The sequence below is a fragment of the Dendronephthya gigantea genome, unplaced genomic scaffold (assembly GCF_004324835.1).
Source record: "Dendronephthya gigantea isolate DGI-Jeju-01 unplaced genomic scaffold, DenGig_1.0 000217F, whole genome shotgun sequence".
Classification (NCBI taxonomy): Eukaryota; Metazoa; Cnidaria; class Anthozoa; order Malacalcyonacea; family Nephtheidae; genus Dendronephthya; species Dendronephthya gigantea.
Genome location: NW_021163227.1, coordinates 145,222 through 163,544, shown reverse-complemented (window position 1 = coordinate 163,544; position 18,323 = coordinate 145,222). Strand labels below are relative to the sequence as shown.

Here is an 18,323-nt window from a genome sequence, read left to right as displayed (position 1 = left end):
TGTACTGATCAATTTTCTCAAAAGGAATATTTTTGATTTATTAATAGAAAATTATTTTAATGTACTAATCAATTTTCTTAAAAGGAATATTTTTTTTAATTTTATCCAAAAATATTCATAGATCAAAAGCTCTTGTTTTCTCAAAGGCGATGTCTACGTCCATACCACTTGGAAAGCACTGGTTCTCGTCTGATCACCAAAGTTAAATAAAGTCGGGCGAAGTTAGTACTTGGGTGGGTGACCTCTTAAGAATACTTTTGGTCGTAGGCACCTTTTGATTTTTTAATAGAAAATTATTTCAATGTGTACTCATCAATTTTCATAAAAGAAATATTTTTTTAATTTTATCCAAAAATATTCATAGATTAAAAGCTGTTGTTTTCTCAAAGGTGATGTCTACGTCCATGCCACCTGGAAAGCACTGGGTCTTTTCTGATCACCAAAGTTAAAACAAGTCGGGCGAAGTTAGTACTTAGGTGGGTGACCTCTAAGGAATACTTGTTGTAGGCTCTTTTTGATTTATTAATAGAAAATTATTTCAATGTACTCATCAATTTTTCCAAAAGGAATATTTTTTTCAATTTTATCTAAAAATATTCATAGATATAAAGCTCTTGTTTTTTTTAAAGGCAATGTCTATGTCCTTACCACTTGGAAAGCACTGGTTCTCGTCTGATCACCAAAGTTAAAACAAGTCGGCCGAATTTAGTACTTGGGTGGGTGACCTCTTAGGAATACTTCGTGTCATAGGGTCCTTTTGATTTATTAATAAAAAATTATTTCAATGTGTTCATCAATTTTCCCAAAAGGAATATTTTTTTAAATTTATCCAAAAATATTTATACATGAAAAGCTCTTGTTTTGTTAAAGGCGATGTCTACCTGCATACAACTTGGAAAGCACTGGGTCTCGTCTGATCACTAAAGTTAAAACAAGTCGGGCGAAGTTAGTACTTGGGTGGGTGACCTCTTAGGAATACTTCGTGTCGTAGGCTCCTTTTTATTTATTAATAGAAAATTATTTCAATGTACTCATCAATTTTCTCAAAAGGAATATTTTTTATTTATTAATAGAAAACTATTTCAATGTACTCATCAATTTTCTCAAAACGAATATTTTCTTTAATTTTATCCAAAAATATTCATAGATCGAAAGCTTTTGTCTTCACAAAGGCGCTGTCTACGTCCACACCGCTTGGAAACCACTGGTTCTCGTTTGATCACCAAAGTTAAAACAAGTCGGGCGAAGTTAGTACTTGGGTGGGTGACCTCTTAGGAATACTTCGTGTCGTAGGCTCCTTTTGATTTATTAATAGAAATTTTTTTTCAATGTACTCATCAATTTTCTCAAAAGGAATATTTTTTTTAATATTATCCAAAAATATTCATAGATCAAAAGCTTTTGTTTTCTCAAAGGCGATGTCTACGTCCATACCACTTGGAAAGCACTGGTTCTCGTCTGATCACTAAAGTTAAAACAAGTCGGGCGAAGTTAGTACTTGGGTGGGTGACCTCTTTGGAATACTTCGTGTCGTAGTCTGCTTTTTATTTATTAATAGAGAATTATTTCAATGTACTCATCAATTTTCCCAAAAGGAATATTGTTTTTAATTTTATCTAGAAATATTAATAGATCAAAAGCTCTTGTTTTCTCCAAGGCGGTGTCTACGTCCATACTACTTGGAAAACACTGGTTCTCGTCTGATCACCAAAGTTAAAACAAGTCGGGCGAAGTTAGTACTTGGGTGGGTGACCTCTTACGAATACTTCGTGTCTTTGGCTCTTTTTGAAATGGGACAGCGAACAATGAAACATTATTGCCTTGATAAAACGGAGTTTGCATCCAAATGCTTTTTTGTCCCGTATCTAAAAAATACGATAATTTTTTTCGATTTGAAAATGCCTTGTCATGTTACTCCATTTCTTGGAGAAAAGTGGAAAATATTATGTTGTGAAAAAAAATGGGGCTTAAAAGGCCCTACTCTTTTCTCTTCCTAAGTCGTAAAACACTTCCTGACTATGTTCTAAAAAAAATAAATATATATTCTTAACTAAGAAAATGCTCTTCGTATTAAATTTGAAGAATTTCATCTGACAGTAAACTTCAAATTACTTGTGTTTCAAAGGTTCCTTATTGTTGAAGTTTGTTGATTTCAAAAAGTTTTATGGTTAATATTTCATTGTTTTTCGTTCCGGTCATTAGATGATTTTATTAATTTAGCTAATTATCAGTATGAGTAAAGTGCCTTAGTCCGCAAGCTTTTCGTACTTGCACCTTACAAGCATGGCGTGACATATTTATTCGGTCAAGAACCGTTAAAATAGAACAAAGTCATAGTATAATGTTTGCAAAATGCTGTTTTCATTTACAGAAATCCAGCGTGAGATAATTCAAAGCATTCAAAGGTTTAATGCTTATAATTATATGGTCCAGCATGACGCAGAGCCTGAATAATCCATTTATCCCATTATGCCTTTCGAGCGTAGACCACGAGGGAGATTTTAATACTTAACGAAACAACCTATAGCACCATTTTAAAGAAATGTTTTTTTTTGGCGAATATGGCATTTGTATCTTTATATTAACTTTATATATTACCGATAAAGATATGGACGTTTAGGATGTGAGAAAATATACACTATATGGGCGCAAATTTGTGGTATTTCATAAGGTGAGTTGATGTTTCATGAAGTCATATGCCAACATGCTAATTGAATGTGTTATTATATACAACGTATAAGCCTGTATTTGTTAGCCTTCGTTAGCCTTTATTCCACCTTATTATAGATCAAGAATTGTATTTAGGTCATCTTTCATCGTTCAATGATTTGCGCTATGATTTTCCATGTTATTATCTGTTTATATAGTTAAATAGTTGGCTATACCAGGGATAGCTAACAATCCTTAGAATTCCTCAGCAATTAGAATTATGGCCTAGATATACTCAGAGAAGCAAAATAAGAATTGTCCAATGTTGTGATATAATATAACTAAGGCAGCATATGACAGTGTTTCTAATGTCTTTGTTTGAAATGTAGGATAAGAGTTGAGTTGTATTTTCAGATTGATACCAAATCCAGAGGGGTTAATGTAGCAGTGCTTCTCCACAGAATTTATACTATCATAGGGAGGTAGGAAAGCAGTGTAGAATGGGTTGAAGGATGGGTGCATTTGATAGTTGTCTTAAAGCTAAGTAGTTTTCTTAAAAATGCCGGTATAGCAGGGGATAGCTAAATAATAGCTTCAAATTCCCCAGAGTACCTAAATTATTATTTACCAGTGTTTTTGTTTGATGTACTCAATTCCTAACATGATTGCAAAGTTTTATTTTAAGTTGAGTGTGAACTAAGGACATCAATTTTTGAATATTTACTCTCAATTTATCTGATGATGTCTCATCTGATTTTAAGGACACAAAAATCTTTTTGCAATAATTGATCTGTACGCTGAATAATTGGTTTTAAACATGTCAATAAAACTGGACAATACAGAACCTTCAAAGCTGGGATGCAATATTATATATAATATTTCTCTGTATTTTCTATAAAATCATGTAGGGCCTAGCTATAATTCTCATGTATTAATGTCACTGGACGAAAAACTGGATTTACGACTATAGTATATCTAAAGCAAACACGACGTAAATATCATATTCAGCAATGTTTGGACATATTTGTGCACAATCAAATTCTGTTTTTTCCGCATATTTACACACCACGTAAACACGCGGAAGACCGTTTTTATCGTATTGTTACACCTAGTGTAAGTTTTATGAAACATTCATATTATACTTATTTTCCCCAACGCAAATAACGCAGTAAAAATGACATTTACAGCCATATTAAATATTGTCAAATACAACATTAGCACATAAAGTAAAATAGCGTAAACCTTTGTAAAAATCGTAATCAACAACGTTTGCTCATATTTTGTTAAAAATCAAATTTGGTATTTTCACCATATTTCACACTAAGTAAATAAGGGGGAAGTTTGTTTTTGCGAAGACCGAAAAGATGAAATAAAGATGTACATTTGCAACATATTTTCTCAAGTAGCAAATTGGATAATAATATACTTACATAAATAGCGTAAATATAAAGAAATACAATATTGCACATGAAGTAATATAACGTAAACGTCATTAAATATCCCATTTAGTTGATTTACTCCGAGTTTTATACGAATTTTGCGTTTTATTTGTTTTGCTTGAAAATATACATGAATGCTATATTTATTGCCATGGCATCATATTTTGAATATTATCAAACACGACGTTTGCTATTGTATATTTGTTTAAATTGCCACCGAGGTGAACAAATAATTTGCTCACGTTTGCTTTCCTTGCAAATACGTGTGGTGAAATATTTCGTAATACAACATTTCTACACATGGTTTAAAATTCATGCAAAGATCATGTACATACTGCATTTGCATGAATTGCCTCGTACGCATATGGAAAAAATGCGGTCAGAAATTTGACATGCAATTTCCTAGTTTCAATAATCATGATCACAACTACAAAGCTAATACTGTAATGTATCATATTTATTCTATAATGAAAGAAAGTGTTTGTTGCACATTTAAAGTAATGTTTACAAATTACAATTAAGCTTACAATTCAACTACACAAACAAATCGTATTAAAGATTAAAACGGTGTGTCAATAATTCACCTATGATTATGTACAAAAAGAAGAAAATACGAGAAATAATGTTTCAAAAAAAATTTCATTGTTTGATTGCCCACTCTGGGGATCCCAAAGGCGCAAGACGGTTGAATTGTTTCCCTTCACCCTCTCAATAGTCATGCCACCTTTTCTGCCTCTCTTCTTGCCAATTTTTTGTCCGTCACCATCAGTTTGTTGGCCTCATCACTTCTCCATGGTAATCTGTATGGAGAATTCCTTGCTTTTGATTGATGTTCGGTATCCGAAGAGCTATCACCAGAGGACGCATCCTCTCGTTCAGATGCCTCGGATACCGAGTATTCTGATGACATGTAGTCGTTGGTCATTATTTTAAGGAGGATAATTTAGGAAATTGGATGGAGATTTGTTTAGTCACTTTTTCAACATGCTTTTCACTGAAAACTTCCGCTTGTATTTGGGAACTTAGCAACGAAGTTCGCGAACATTCAGACGAATGTTGTACAAATTCGACCTACGAAATACAAGTGAAACTTACCACTGCGTAGATCTAAATTTTTTAAACGAAGACAAGTTTAAGGGGAATTTAGATTAATATATGACAAGACTACCTTGTAAGTGTTCGTAACTTTATATACTAGCGAACGGCTTTACGGAAAGGTTGTAACTAAAATTATTAAACAAGGAACAACATATAATAATGAAATTTCGTTAGGAGCCAAAAGTTTGCTTCTTTACAAATGCACACAGGAGGAGGTTCTCTGTAAAGATTCTACAAATTGGATGTGTCTCAGCCTCAAAGAGTACAAGCAGGTAAAGATAGATCTTATTTAATACAACTATAATATTATAAAAACTGTACCATGCAAAACGCAAAATCTACCAGATACAATGAGACATATCAATGGAAACTACTATACAAGTATATGAGAGGATTGTATATGTATGTATGTTGCTACAGAATGTTTTTCTTTCATACTGAACACAGAAAACTCCTAACACAGAATAAAGAACACAGCAGAAGCTGAGCAGCAGGCTGAGACTCTTTATATTTCTTCCTTAATTTACATATGTAATTCAAAGAACTGTACGAATCTTGTGTTCGCAGGGTGAAGCCCTCATAAGGGAGAACTTGTAGACTGAAATTGATATTTCACACTTACTGTATTGATTCTACTTCTATTTCTTTGCTTTTTGAGATACTGATCACTCAGGTTTTGCTCCTTGGTCTTCTCGGCACGTTTTCTTGTTTTGAAATAACAATGCATTGCCGCTACATAATAAATGTGAATAAATGCATGTAAACACAAGTACTGTACATGTGCAATGGCTTTAAAAGCATGCTGGAGCATGTTAAAATGGTACTAGCACAGCAAATGTACATACATGTACTCTGTTTCAGTTTTAAAGATGTATACTGTATAGATTGAGTTTTTAGTTTTTAAAAGTAGTAAATATGCATAATGAACTTTCTTCTGTGCTGATCTTGCATATAAAGTAGCCAAATCTGAGCACTACTTTTGTCACTCACCCAAAAAAATTATCACAATGCATAAATTAAGTCTTTTGGCATGGCGGCACAATGTTACTCTTAATGTAACTGAAAACTATTTGTACAGTACTGGTACCTCTAATAACTTGACTTGGTGCATCATTGACACTTTTAATTGAGGCCATGATTAGACGGTTAACATTTTGATTTTCTACTGCTCCAAAACTTTATAGGCAGATAAATAGAAAAAACTATCAAAATACTGTCCATAATACAGAATATAACGCTAGTACCTGTGACAATTACTTGGGTTGCATGCAAAGTTCATTTAAAACCACAATGTAAGTTTTCTTGCCTATCAAGATATTTGCAAATATTGCATATTGTTTGACACATAAATATGACTTAAGTGATATCACAACGCATATTGAGTTTTTAGAAAGAATGCCATTCCTTGCCAAACATGTACTAATGACCGAAAGAGCTGTTATAACTTATCAATTAGATCATAAATTTGAGACAGTGACAACTTTATCAAGCAGTTTACTGCAAGCTAGTTGTCAATAATGACATTATCGCCTGTGCTCTAAAAGCTCACTCACAGTTAGTGAGTGTGACTGACACATCACAGTGCTGCTGATCAGTGATGCAGTCCTTCCTGAATCAATGTCTGAGTGAGCTTTTAGAATGCAGGCATATTATGCAGTGTTATCTCATTTAAGTCAAATCTGCATGCCAAATAATTTGCGATATCCAAAGGAGTTTCATGCGAGTTTAAATTAACTTTGCGATGCAACTATGAAAATATTTGTTACAGGCACTTAATAGAGTAATAAATGAAATACTAACCCATGATACATATGTCATGTATACTGGTGATAGCCTACCAGCAGTCTAAAGTTTTGCAATTTGCCAGCTAATGTTATCAAGAGACATGCACTGGCAAATTTGCTGGTAACTGGCAGTTACCTACCACTGACACAGAATAGGGAATAAGCCAAAAGGCCATTCTAGCTAGTAGTTGGTTCATTAGTTTGTTTCAGAGCATGTACTATAACAACAGTGCAAAAAGTGTAATAAACTGCTCTGATATATTAAGAAATATGGGCTCTTTAATATACCATCTGATCAATGCAGACAAAGATCAAAAAGTTACATAATGGCAACTTACCTTTTAGATAAATCCCAGGATAGTGAATTTCCATCATCATCAGCAATGTTTCTTACAACATCACGAACACAAGCCTAATTGATAGTAATTAGCAAGTAATTATGCTACTACAGTTTTGATACATACAATATTTGGGGGGGGGGTTGTAGTTGTAAGGTAGGACTTTAGGTAAATCTCATTACAGATGTACTTTGATTACAACCCTATGCACCCTCCTATAAATCCACCACTGTTAAGAGATGCTATATATATCTGGAACTGAACCTGCACTTGTAACAAAGCTGATTTCATTCTGTGTTTACATGAGGTGGTCTAACTTGCAAAAACAAACCACTGCTTGCTGATATATATTGTATACATTAATTTTCCCAGGACTCCAATGCAAATTTAGCACTCTTGAATGATTCTGACATGTGGGTCATAACTGTGAAAGCTGCTTATAAAGGAGCCAAATTCAGGTTTGTGAAAAGTATACATATACTATCTATAGCTGTGAGCCTGTGGTTTGCATTTGCAAGGCTGCTTGACTAGATCTAATAAAATCAGCTTGGCAAAGTGCACTAACCAGCCTCTGAAAGGGAAAGGGAGGAGAATCAAAGGGAAAGCTATATTCCACCTTTATTCTCTCCCTAAATAACAGATGAAAGAGTACCATAAAATAGTAAAATTGATAGGTAATATACCGTTAATTCTAAGGGCAATCTTGTTCTTCTTTTTTCAGGTTTTAATCCCCCTTCCGAGCCTTTTTCCTCAATTGACTTCAACAGTCTCTGGTTGAAGGTGCTTTGCTGTTCCATAAATATCCTCATTTGTCTTAAAATCTCATCTTCCCTTGACCTTGAAGAGCCCGTTGTCGTTCCTAGCAGCTCTTCATCAATTTCTGGCAATAGATTTCGCCTTGTAAAACTATTGCCAGAACTACTCAAACTTGGAGTACTTTCTATGCGCACGGTGTTGCGAACGCTGGATACCGTCGTTGGAATCGTTGTCGTTTCAAGTCCAAGATCAGGACTTATGGAGTTGTCTTCGGGAGGCATAGGTATCTGAGGAGTTGTTGGTGCGTTTGGGATCATGTCAGAAAAGCGCCTTGTGTCCTGACTGACATTTTCCTCCGAAATATTCGAGTCTGTCGTTGTAGGGCTAGGCGAACATGATGTCCTCGCTGATCTCGATGAACTAGACGCTGTGTTCTTATTACTTTTCTCCGCAAGTTTCTTTCCATACAAATGTACGCGATTCCGCCGGTTTGGTGGTAGTCGCCCCATAGCACAAAATACGTTTTCGATGTAAATAAATCGCGTAAAATTCAATGTACTTTACACAATGTACGTGTGTCGTTGAATAATTCATGGCAAGTTAGCGCCAAAATTTCAAATCCGATATCCTTGCTCCCAAATCATGAACTTTGGTCGGTCAGGGAGTTGCGACGTGAATGACACGTGAAAGTCATATGAACATTAAATCTCAAATTTTGATTATCATTATGCTTGCGGGCGGACGGGTATTAGCTTTATTCGATATCGATATATTTTAAGCTTCGAATCAATATTTGATCCCATGAGTGAAAAAAGAAAGTACTGTGGACATTGTCAAGAGTTTGTTACGCTAAGAACATATCGTACGCACGAAAAGCTATTTTTTATCAAAGAAACAGGTATTTGGAAAACATGTGTCGTTTCTTCGGATGAAGAAGATGAACACTCCATTCGAGATGATATTAATGATAGTTCCCAAGACGAATGTGAAGGAAAGTTCCCTAAAGACAAAGGAGACGACGTTGGTTCGGATTGCTTTCATGGTAAGCCCTGCAGTGACATTTTTACATAAATAATAGAAAATATTAACTACAAATATCATGGCTTAAAATATATAAGGTACAGCCATTAAGGGGACATTGTGTCCCCTCAACTTTTCTTTAAAGAGCATTTTTTAGCGAAAACAATAGGATATGTGCTTTTAGTGTCCCCTACTCCCTATTAAATATTTGAAGCTGTTCATGTACCCACAGGCCTAATTTAGCAATAGGGCAGTTTTTTATTATTATATGATATTGTTGTTTATAAATTTTGCCAATTTCTGCAGATATTTGGAGTTGAAATGAGGTATTTTTATGTTTAGTATGGGCCAGAAGGAAGGTATTTGTTAATTTGGATTAGGGTGGACTATTAAAGGCAATCAGGTTACAGCATGGCAGTTTCTTCAAATAACAGCATAACAAATAACAACTGCCTCAGATATACAGTTGATAGGCCAATTGTCATATCTATATATAGGCAGTTGATGTACAACCAATTTTCCTTTCCTAGGACTATGGTGACTGTATCATCAGACTAAATAGAGTCACAACACTGCTAGACAAACACCATAACATTACTTTTATATAATTGTATACACTTGATCTTTGCAGGCATAAATGTGTGTTTTTGGCCTAACTAGGGTGGACATATACACTGAGTGGGGGGGGGGTATATTTAAGGAGGGGGCCTATAATATTCACCCAATTTGCCAAACAGTTTTCTTACAACTGGCCTATGATGATCAGGATTGCTTGAGAACTTTGATGCATCAGGGTTTTGGACGTAGTTGGCCTGGATCCAGGCTCGGTTCCCCTGCCCTTGACTATGTGATCCTGTTATATGCAACGTCAAAAGGAAAACCTCAGTGGCCATGGACATATTTCAAAAGACGAAGTATTAGACCTGGTGATCTCAAAAATTAGGTATAACACAAGTAGTAAAGATCAAAAAGGTTTGAGGACCACAAAATGTATTTGAAAATGTGTCCAAAGTTAATTTTTACCCGTGTACTATTTAAATAAGGCAGTACAATTTGTATAATATTATTTAACCCATTAGCTGGTATTACTCAGTAGGTGCAGTCGATGTAGTTTTCTTAACCCATTTTCTGGTAGTCTTCCCCTTATCGAGTAAAATTTTCTAACCCTAGACAGACTGTACATGCAATAATATCATATCCATGTTTTTGTAGAATCCGATTGTCAATCCAGTGTTTGTTCAGATGATGATGACTCGTCAGATTCAGAGTGGTTGTATAAAGAGCGTGTATTTCCAATTAACCCAGAAATTTGGGAGATTTCTGAAGAGGATATCAATGTTGACTTTGAGAGAAACTCTATACCACATGTTTCCAACGATCTTAAAGGTAATGCATCTAATCCAGTAAAGAATATTTTGCGTTGGGCACTTGTATTTTTGTCTATATGGGCTGCCCATTGCAAAATTTCAGAAACTGCACTGGAGTTGCTATTGTCATTTCTTCATCGTTGGTTTACTGTTTTGGGGACAATCTTTCCACCGTTTGCTGTTTTTATATCTTTTCCAACTACTATATCATCGCTACGTACATATCTTGGCATTGAAAAAGACAGCTTTACCAAATACGTTGTCTGTAACAAATGTTCCAGTTTATATTCATTTCACGACTGCTACGAGTTAAAGTATGGCAAAAAAGTGACCAAAAAATGTCAGTTTATTTCATTTCCTCATCATCGCCAAGTTCACCGCAGGCAGCGTTGTAACGTGCCGCTATTAAGAGAAGTTGTGTTAAAGAACGGAAAGTGCCATTTGTACCCATTCAAAATATTTTGCTATAAAAGTATATCGGAAACACTGAAGAATATGATAAGCAGAAATGGATTTCTCCAGAAGTGTGAACTGTGGAGAAGTAGAGAAGTTCCTAATGGTTTTCTAGCTGATGTTTTTGATGGACGTGTTTGGCGAGAGTGGCAATTCGTTGAAGGTAAACCTTTCTTAGCTGCCCCTGATAACTATGCTTTGATGCTTAACGTGGACTGGTTTCAGCCATTCAAACATTCCGTCTACAGCGTTGGGGCCATGTATTTGGTTATAATGAACTTACCCAGGAGCGAGAGATTTAAGCCTGAAAATGTCCTGTTGGTAGGTCTGATTCCAGGTCCTAAAGAACCATCGTTGAACATAAATACGTACCTCAAGCCCATGGTGACAGAACTAAATTTGTTATGGACGGACGGTATAAATATTAACTCTGAAATTTGCATTCGTGCTGCCTTATTGTGTATAGCGTGCGATCTACCTGCCGTTCGAAAAGTGTGTGGATTTACTGGTCATGGGGCCCGCAATGGATGCTCCAAGTGCAAGAAAGCATTTCTTGGGGTAGTAGGGAAAATGGATTTTTCTGGGTTTGAACCTTCCCCGCCTAGAAAGAATGCTGAGCATCGACAACAAGCTCAAGAAGTGCTTAACCAGACAAGTATGACCGATCAAGCTGCAGCTGAACAGCGTTATGGCACAAGGTTCACGGAGCTTATGATGTTGCCTTATTTTGATTGCGTACGGTATCATGTTGTCGATCCAATGCACAACCTGTTTCTGGGAACTTCCAAGCATTTAATGAAGAATATTTGGTTGCAAGGCGAAACACCACTTATTGAAAGGAAGGATCTTATGAACATCCAGAAAAAGTTGGATACGATCAAAGCACCGTCATCTATTGGTAGAATGCCTAAGAAAATCGAAAATAGTTATGGCGGATTTACCGCTGATCAGTGGAAAACGTGGACAATTCTCTTTTCAGTGTTTAGTCTTTGGAATGTATTACCAGATGAGCATCTCAAATTATGGCATGATTTTGTTATGGCTTGCATCTTGTATTGTGCTCCTGTCATCACAGAAGGAAGAGCAGAAGTGGGACACTCGCACATTTTAAAATTCTGCAAGGGCTTTGAAAATCTTTATGGAAAAGAGAAGGTCACGCCAAACATGCATATGCACACCCACATTCTCGACTGCATTTTGGATTACGGACCTGTATATTCGTTTTGGCTATTCAGTTTTGAGCGGTACAATGGTCTTTTGGGCGAAATTGTTACCAATCAGAGGTCAGTAGAAGTACAGTTAATGAGAAAGTTTACGTCCGAACAGTTCGTAAGAAACTTGGAGCTGCCAGTTCAATTTGGTGATTCGTTTTTACCTATATTTGAAAAACTAAATATTAAGAACACTGGAACGCTTGCCTCTGAGCTGGAAGACATGAAAACAAAAGAAGTGATAGAGACTAGTATGCTTGCCATTGGTCCTGTCCGAAAGAACGACTCACGATGGAGAATCGATGAAAGGAAGACTGTGTATGAACTGCGTTGTCCCTATTCCTTAGAAAGCTTGGACGCAGAGGATCTTGCCTTAATCACAAGGGTGTATATGGAAATATTTGATGGACTAAACGTAGAATCAGTTACCACACACTTTAATCGTTATGCTGGTGTCTTTTTCGCGGGGGAATATTTTGGGTCTCTGAACTCCCGGGGAGAGAGATCATGTTACATAATGGCTAGATGGTGCAGTCTTGGTGGGGTCATTGATAAAGCGGGTACGGATCTTAGACCAGGTGTTATTGACTATATTCTTGAGCAGAGTATAGAGGTTAACGATAATCGCGTGAAATGTATACTTGCGGCCGTAAGATGGTTTTCAGTACATCCCCAAAGACATAAATTGGGATCCCCAACTGAAGTATGGTGCAGAAATGTCTGGGAGTTAGATGGCTGTGCAAGTTTTATTCCAGTGCAAAGGATCTTTTGTAGGTTTTTCCTTGTTTATGATGTTGTTGACGGAGAGAGAGTTTTAATTGTGTGCCCAGTTCCGCGCAAGTTTCAGTGTTGACCGGATTTGCCAGAACATCTCTAAGTCCATTAAAACGTCGAATTTGACTGTACATTTGGCCAGTTGAAATGCTCACCATTGCATGCAAAATTCGCGCAATGCCCAATAAGGTTATTCAAATAAATTGTATATATATATAATTAGAAATCGCTTTAGCTTAGTTTAGTTTAGTTTAGCTTTGTTTAGTTTAGTTTAGTTTAGTTTAGTTTAGTTTGAGTTAGTTGAGTTGAGTTTAAGAGACATTTAAATACATGCTAGTAACATCGCTATATTACAAATTGATACAGGAAATTGCACAGCTCGAGAAGTATAAATGAAAAATTGAACGCGTGTTTAGCATAGTATTTGTAACAAATGCTATTTTTCATTAATTCTTCGAGAACAAGTGCAATCTCCTATTAATACCAATATAGTGAATTTACGAGTGGCCAAAGGTACTAAAGCATTGTTTATTTTACAGTAGGTTTCAAGATAGAACACTGTACGCGTCTTTACCTTCATTCAATTTTAATATTTTTTGACATAAATTTTCAGCCCATTTTCAGCAATTTCTATTTCGATATGTATTCCAATGTGCAACTTCTTTGAGCACATCCTGTAGGGATGGATGACAAAATAGAAAAGTTGAAATATTTCAGCAAATGTTGCATGTTCTTGATTCCTAATTCCGTTTTAAAAGGACATATGGATGAATCATGCTATGGCAGAAATCAGGCTATGGCAGAAAGTTACTTACACCTTTTTAGGTTATTTTTTGCTATTATCATGCCAATCGTGCAGAATGCATTCGAGCGTTGCCAACTGTTATTTTGTAAAAGTACCAAGTATGGTCCAGCCTCTGCGCAGTTTGCTCCTCAGGCCTCGCTCGTCGTGTTGCCAAAAACGAAATCGAACATCAATATGCAGCTTAGTACGGTAGTTTAAGGCAGTCTAAAGTCCCTAGGGTAGTCTCACCCTCGTACCCAGGACCTGCTGCTAAAAGCAAAGTCCCTGGAAAATGCTGATCCAAATTCTCCCAGATTTTGGGAGTATTTTTGAATCTCATTAGAAATTATGTGGCTATCAGGGTGGTTGAGCAACCTAGAACCTAAAGTCTGCTGTTTTCAACACCCCTCCCCTGATAGTCATCATAATTTTTCAGGAGAGATTCAAAAATACTCCCAAAATCTGGGAGTATTTTGATCAGCTTTTACCAGGGCCTTCGCCCTTAGCAGCAAGCCCTGGGTACGAGGTTGAGGTAGTCTAAGGTAATTTAAAGGTAGGCTATGGTATGCCTAAAAGGTATGCAAAGGGACGCAAGGTAGTCGTAATACACCAATGTTGCGCTCTGTTAAACTAAGTGTATTACATTTGCTTGCCGCTGATCAAATAGACCACAGATTCATTAAGCACTTCGCGCTTTTTTTCCGCGGATTAAAAACCTGATTGATAAATAAATTTATTAATTTAATTTAAATTTCAAATTAATCAAATATAAAGTACAGTACGTTGGAATTTTCATTCGAAGGTACGTATTACATTTACGAAGTGAATCATTTTAATAGCAACTGAGTATAGCCAATAAATGAATTCACCTGTTTTGGGAAGAGTCCTAAATGCATTAAGAGATCAACAGGCAACAGCTGTGTGTATAAAGTACCATCATGCCATGTCTTAATGGCTATCATGGTGCTTTTGAATTTGAAATTTCTGTTGTGTTCAAATTTTGGGTATTTAATATGAACCCATTTATAGCTTGCAAAATCTGCCTACTGTAGTGTATGTGTTTTCCTACATCTATTGTTAAAATATTATTGTTAAATATTGGCTAATATTTTAGAAGCATGGGAAGACATCTAAAAGAAAAACGACGCCAATACAAGCAGAACCGTAGGGAAAGGTTGAACAAGAAGAAAAAGTATGTGTTTATAGAAGTCAATAAAGATGAAAAAACATGAAGAGAGAGATGAAATTGAAGCAGCACAATTGGGTAATGATGTTGTAATTGGCAATAAAACTAGTGCCAAAGAGATGGATAGGAATGTAGCAAAGGATTGGTTATACATGAATATGATCAAATATTTTAAGAAAAAGAATGGATTTCTGAAGTTTAGGAGAGCTATGGAAAAACCAAAAGAGGGTGATATTTAGTGGGTCAGCACTGTGTGGTTCATGTAATTTGCAAGAACAATTAGCAGAGCTGTGGCAGTATAAACATTTTAAGTTAATATAGTATATTTTGATCTTTTTTAGTGAGTGAATGCTATTGTGTATGGTAGTTACAGTAAATTCAATTTAGCTCTGTGATAGTGAGTTAATCTACATTACTTTTGAAACTGAGAAATTTTTTAATGGGAATAAATAGGCTGAAGATTGCCATCAAGAAGGTAATATTGTTCAATGTAGGCATATCCATTATACAAATCTCACTAACTTTAACCTTTTGGATTGACTTATGCACAAACAAGATCTTTAAACTGCTGGGTTTTTGGAGTGACCATTTTGTGAGATCTTTAAAGAGACCTTTGTCAGTGAGTGACTGTTATTGTGTAGTTAAATTCAATTTAGCTCCATGATGGTGAGTTAATCTACATTGCTTTTGAAATTAAGAAATTTTATAATGAGAATAAACAGACTGAACATTGCCATCAAGAAGGTAATTGTTCAATGGAGGCATATGCATATAAATCTCACTAACTATTAAGCTTTTGGATTGAGACATTGAGTTACGCACAAACAAGATCTTTAAACTGCTGGGTTGATTTGGAGTGACCATTTTGTGAGATCTTTAAAGAGACCTTTGTCAGTGAGTGACTGTTATTGTGTAGTTAAATTCAATTTAGCTCCATGATGGTGAGTTAATCTACATTGCTTTTGAAATTAAGAAATTTTATAATGAGAATAAACAGACTGAACATTGCCATCAAGAAGGTAATTGTTCAATGGAGGCATATGCATATACAAATCTCACTAACTATTAAGCTTTTGGATTGAGACATTGAGTTATGCACAAACAAGATCTTTAAACTGCTGGGTTGATTTGGAGTGACCATTTTGTGAGATCTTTAAAGAGACCTTTGTCAGTGAGTGACTGTTATTGTGTGGCTAAATTCAATTTAGCTCCTTGATAGTGAATTTTTCTATTTTTTTTTTGAAATTGAGATATTTTTGAGAATAAATAGGCTGTAGCCAACAGGAATGTTAACTGTTGAATTTAGGCATATGCATGTATGTATCTTTACACATTTTCATTAACTGTTATGCTTCTGGATGAACTTATAAAGAATGAAGAGACCTCTGTCAGTGAGTGAGTGTTATTGGGAATAAATAAATTCAATTTTGCTTCAAAATGCTACGTACGTGATAGTGAGTGTTTTAAAATTCCTTTTGAAACTGACTTGAGAGAATTTATAATCATGAGGCTACTAGTCTGAGAGCAGGTATTTTGAATACGCGAATTCGTCTGCGGGCTTCAGACACTAAATTTGAGATTGCGTCCAGGAATCATTATTGCTTATTTAATTCTATTTGCCTGCAAAGTAAGCTTCAGCAAATATGAATGTTAACATTTACATGTTGTTTACACGAAAGCAAATACCATATTTACACAAATCTGTCCATCCTGGCAAATTTTGTGTTTGCGTCGAATTTGCAATATGGGAAAATATGCGTAAAAGTACTACATATTTACTTGTGGTGGTAAATATATGTCAAATATGCACAAACTTTACCTTTACTTTACTGCGTAAATTTGGCCCAAAATATTAGTAAATAATAAATTTACGCATGTTTATTTTGCATTTACTATGAATTAAACATTCTAGTTTACTGATATTTAACCATCAAGTAAATGTATTTCAAAAATAGTTCTCCATATTCACACCATATTTACATTTGAAGTAAACTAAAGTTAATCCAATTTTTCGTCCAGTGTGTCTGCTGTGTATTCTATATTATGACTCATTAATATTTTAGTAAATTTACATTATATTCTTACATATAAAAAAATAACATGTCAGAGTTTCTAGGGTTTCTTGAGAATTAACTTTTCTTCTTATCAGAAAAGTATATTCTTGGAAATATTTCTTATATTAAAAAAAAATTCTAAAGAAAATTTTTCTCATTATGAACATTCTATAAGAAATTTTGGATTAATCTCAAGAAAATTTTCTTAAACTGAGAAATTATTTGTGTGCAAATTTTCTTATTTTAAGAAAAGTTTCTTAAGAAAACATTTCTTAAGAAAAAAAGTAAGAAAATTTTCTTATTATTCTCCAAAGAAAATTTTCTTAAAATGAGTTTTTTTTTCATGAAATAAGAAAATGATTTTTTGCTGTGTACAACACCATAAATAAAATGGGACAGCGAACAATGAAACATTATTGATTGGAGAAACGAAACGATTTGAAAATGCCTTGTATCAGTTAGTCATATCGTGGAGAAAAATGGAATATATAGATATTATGTTCTAAAAAATTAAATTGCGCTTGAAAGGCCCGATTCTTTTCACTTCCGAAAGCGTAAAACAGGTCCTGACGTTGATTAAAGCATGGCTTGCTTCATGCTTGGGTTTTCCTGACATATGATGGTTCCGGTAAAACATTTTGATGCGTTTCAAAGTACGTATAATCGTCTTTGATATGCTGAAAACAAAAGTTACACATGCTTTTCGCAAAACTAGAATATTTAGGATGATACAACACCATAAACGAAATGGGACAGCGAACAATGAAACATTATGGCCAGGATAAAATGGAGTTTGCATCCAAATTTTTTTTGTCCCCTATCTAAAAGATACGATAATATTTTTTCCATTTGAAAATGCCTTGTATCAGCAAGGGTGAATTTCGTTTTTGACCAATCAGAGCATTTGTTTACCTTTTGCCGCTAAACCAATCAGAATCACTACTTCCGGTTTGGACTCATATTTCAACGCTAAAATCACGGTCGTGTTTAAAGCCTTAGAGGGGCCGGGTTTTTTCAATTTTTTTACTTATTTTAACGAAATCCTATAAATCCTTTGTTGCCGCTGGGATTTCCGTTTAGTCGTTTAGTTTATAAATTAGCCGCATTCAATGAATGGCTACGTAAGGTCCGTTAGGTCACCCATTGAAATAGGTCATTTTAGCACGCTATATACAATATAGCACATAATTTCCTTCCAAAAAAATCTCTCAAGTCTCAAACGAAACCTTTTGTACAACTTCTTGTCGGTTACAACCTGTTTGCAAACAATCCTGTGAATGAGATGTTCCAGCTTTCTTTAATAGAACATTTGTAACAACCAATAATAGCAGCCGGCAAAATTTGCGCCAAACTTCTTTTCGAACAAAATTTCCACACCATAACAATTTTTACGAGCTACAAATGCCTAAA

At 35.1% G+C, this 18,323-nt stretch overlaps 2 protein-coding genes, 2 non-coding genes and 4 pseudogenes across 4 annotated transcripts; 7 read left to right on the top strand and 1 right to left on the bottom strand.

The window, feature by feature from the left end:
* Positions 1-151: 151 nt before the first annotated feature.
* Positions 152-270, top strand: LOC114539765 (annotated as a pseudogene).
* Positions 271-634: 364 nt separating this feature from the next.
* Positions 635-753, top strand: LOC114539768 (annotated as a pseudogene).
* Positions 754-875: 122 nt separating this feature from the next.
* On the top strand, positions 876-994 carry LOC114539780 (annotated as a pseudogene).
* Positions 995-1,177: 183 nt separating this feature from the next.
* On the top strand, positions 1,178-1,296 carry LOC114539753. Its single transcript, XR_003688934.1, has one exon. It is a non-coding gene; the product is annotated as a 5S ribosomal RNA (ribosomal RNA).
* A 124-nt stretch (positions 1,297-1,420) lies between these two features.
* On the top strand, positions 1,421-1,539 carry LOC114539776. Its single transcript, XR_003688938.1, has one exon. It is a non-coding gene; the product is annotated as a 5S ribosomal RNA (ribosomal RNA).
* A 123-nt stretch (positions 1,540-1,662) lies between these two features.
* Positions 1,663-1,781, top strand: LOC114539761 (annotated as a pseudogene).
* A 3,982-nt stretch (positions 1,782-5,763) lies between these two features.
* On the bottom strand, positions 5,764-9,100 carry LOC114539751 (transcription initiation factor TFIID subunit 12-like). Its single transcript, XM_028560358.1, has 4 exons — positions 7,992-9,100; positions 7,309-7,382; positions 6,274-6,362; positions 5,764-5,918 (listed from the first exon to the last, which is right to left on the bottom strand). Exons 1-4 carry the CDS (start codon positions 8,571-8,573, stop codon positions 5,764-5,766), a joined length of 900 nt encoding a protein of 299 aa, XP_028416159.1. The 5' UTR covers positions 8,574-9,100.
* On the top strand, positions 8,866-12,968 carry LOC114539750. Its single transcript, XM_028560357.1, has 2 exons — positions 8,866-9,106; positions 10,297-12,968. The coding sequence occupies exons 1-2, from the start codon at positions 8,866-8,868 to the stop codon at positions 12,966-12,968; spliced, it is 2,913 nt and encodes a 970-aa protein (XP_028416158.1).
* Positions 12,969-18,323: the final 5,355 nt, after the last annotated feature.

What these genes read in the sequence shown, in the direction of transcription:
- LOC114539751 (XM_028560358.1), bottom strand. Translation starts at nt 8,573, where the DNA reads ATGGGGCGACTACCACCAAACCGGCGGAATCGCGTACATTTGTATGGA. An exon ending in GATTGCCCTTAGAATTAACG is followed by an intron (nt 7,383 to 7,991) that starts GTATATTACCTA and finishes ACTATCAATTAG; the next exon opens with GCTTGTGTTCGTGATGTTGT. An exon ending in ACCAAGTCAAGTTATTAGAG is followed by an intron (nt 5,919 to 6,273) that starts GTACCAGTACTG and finishes TTTATTATGTAG; the next exon opens with CGGCAATGCATTGTTATTTC.
- LOC114539750 (XM_028560357.1), top strand. Translation starts at nt 8,866, where the DNA reads ATGAGTGAAAAAAGAAAGTACTGTGGACATTGTCAAGAGTTTGTTACG. An exon ending in TGGTTCGGATTGCTTTCATG is followed by an intron (nt 9,107 to 10,296) that starts GTAAGCCCTGCA and finishes ATGTTTTTGTAG; the next exon opens with AATCCGATTGTCAATCCAGT.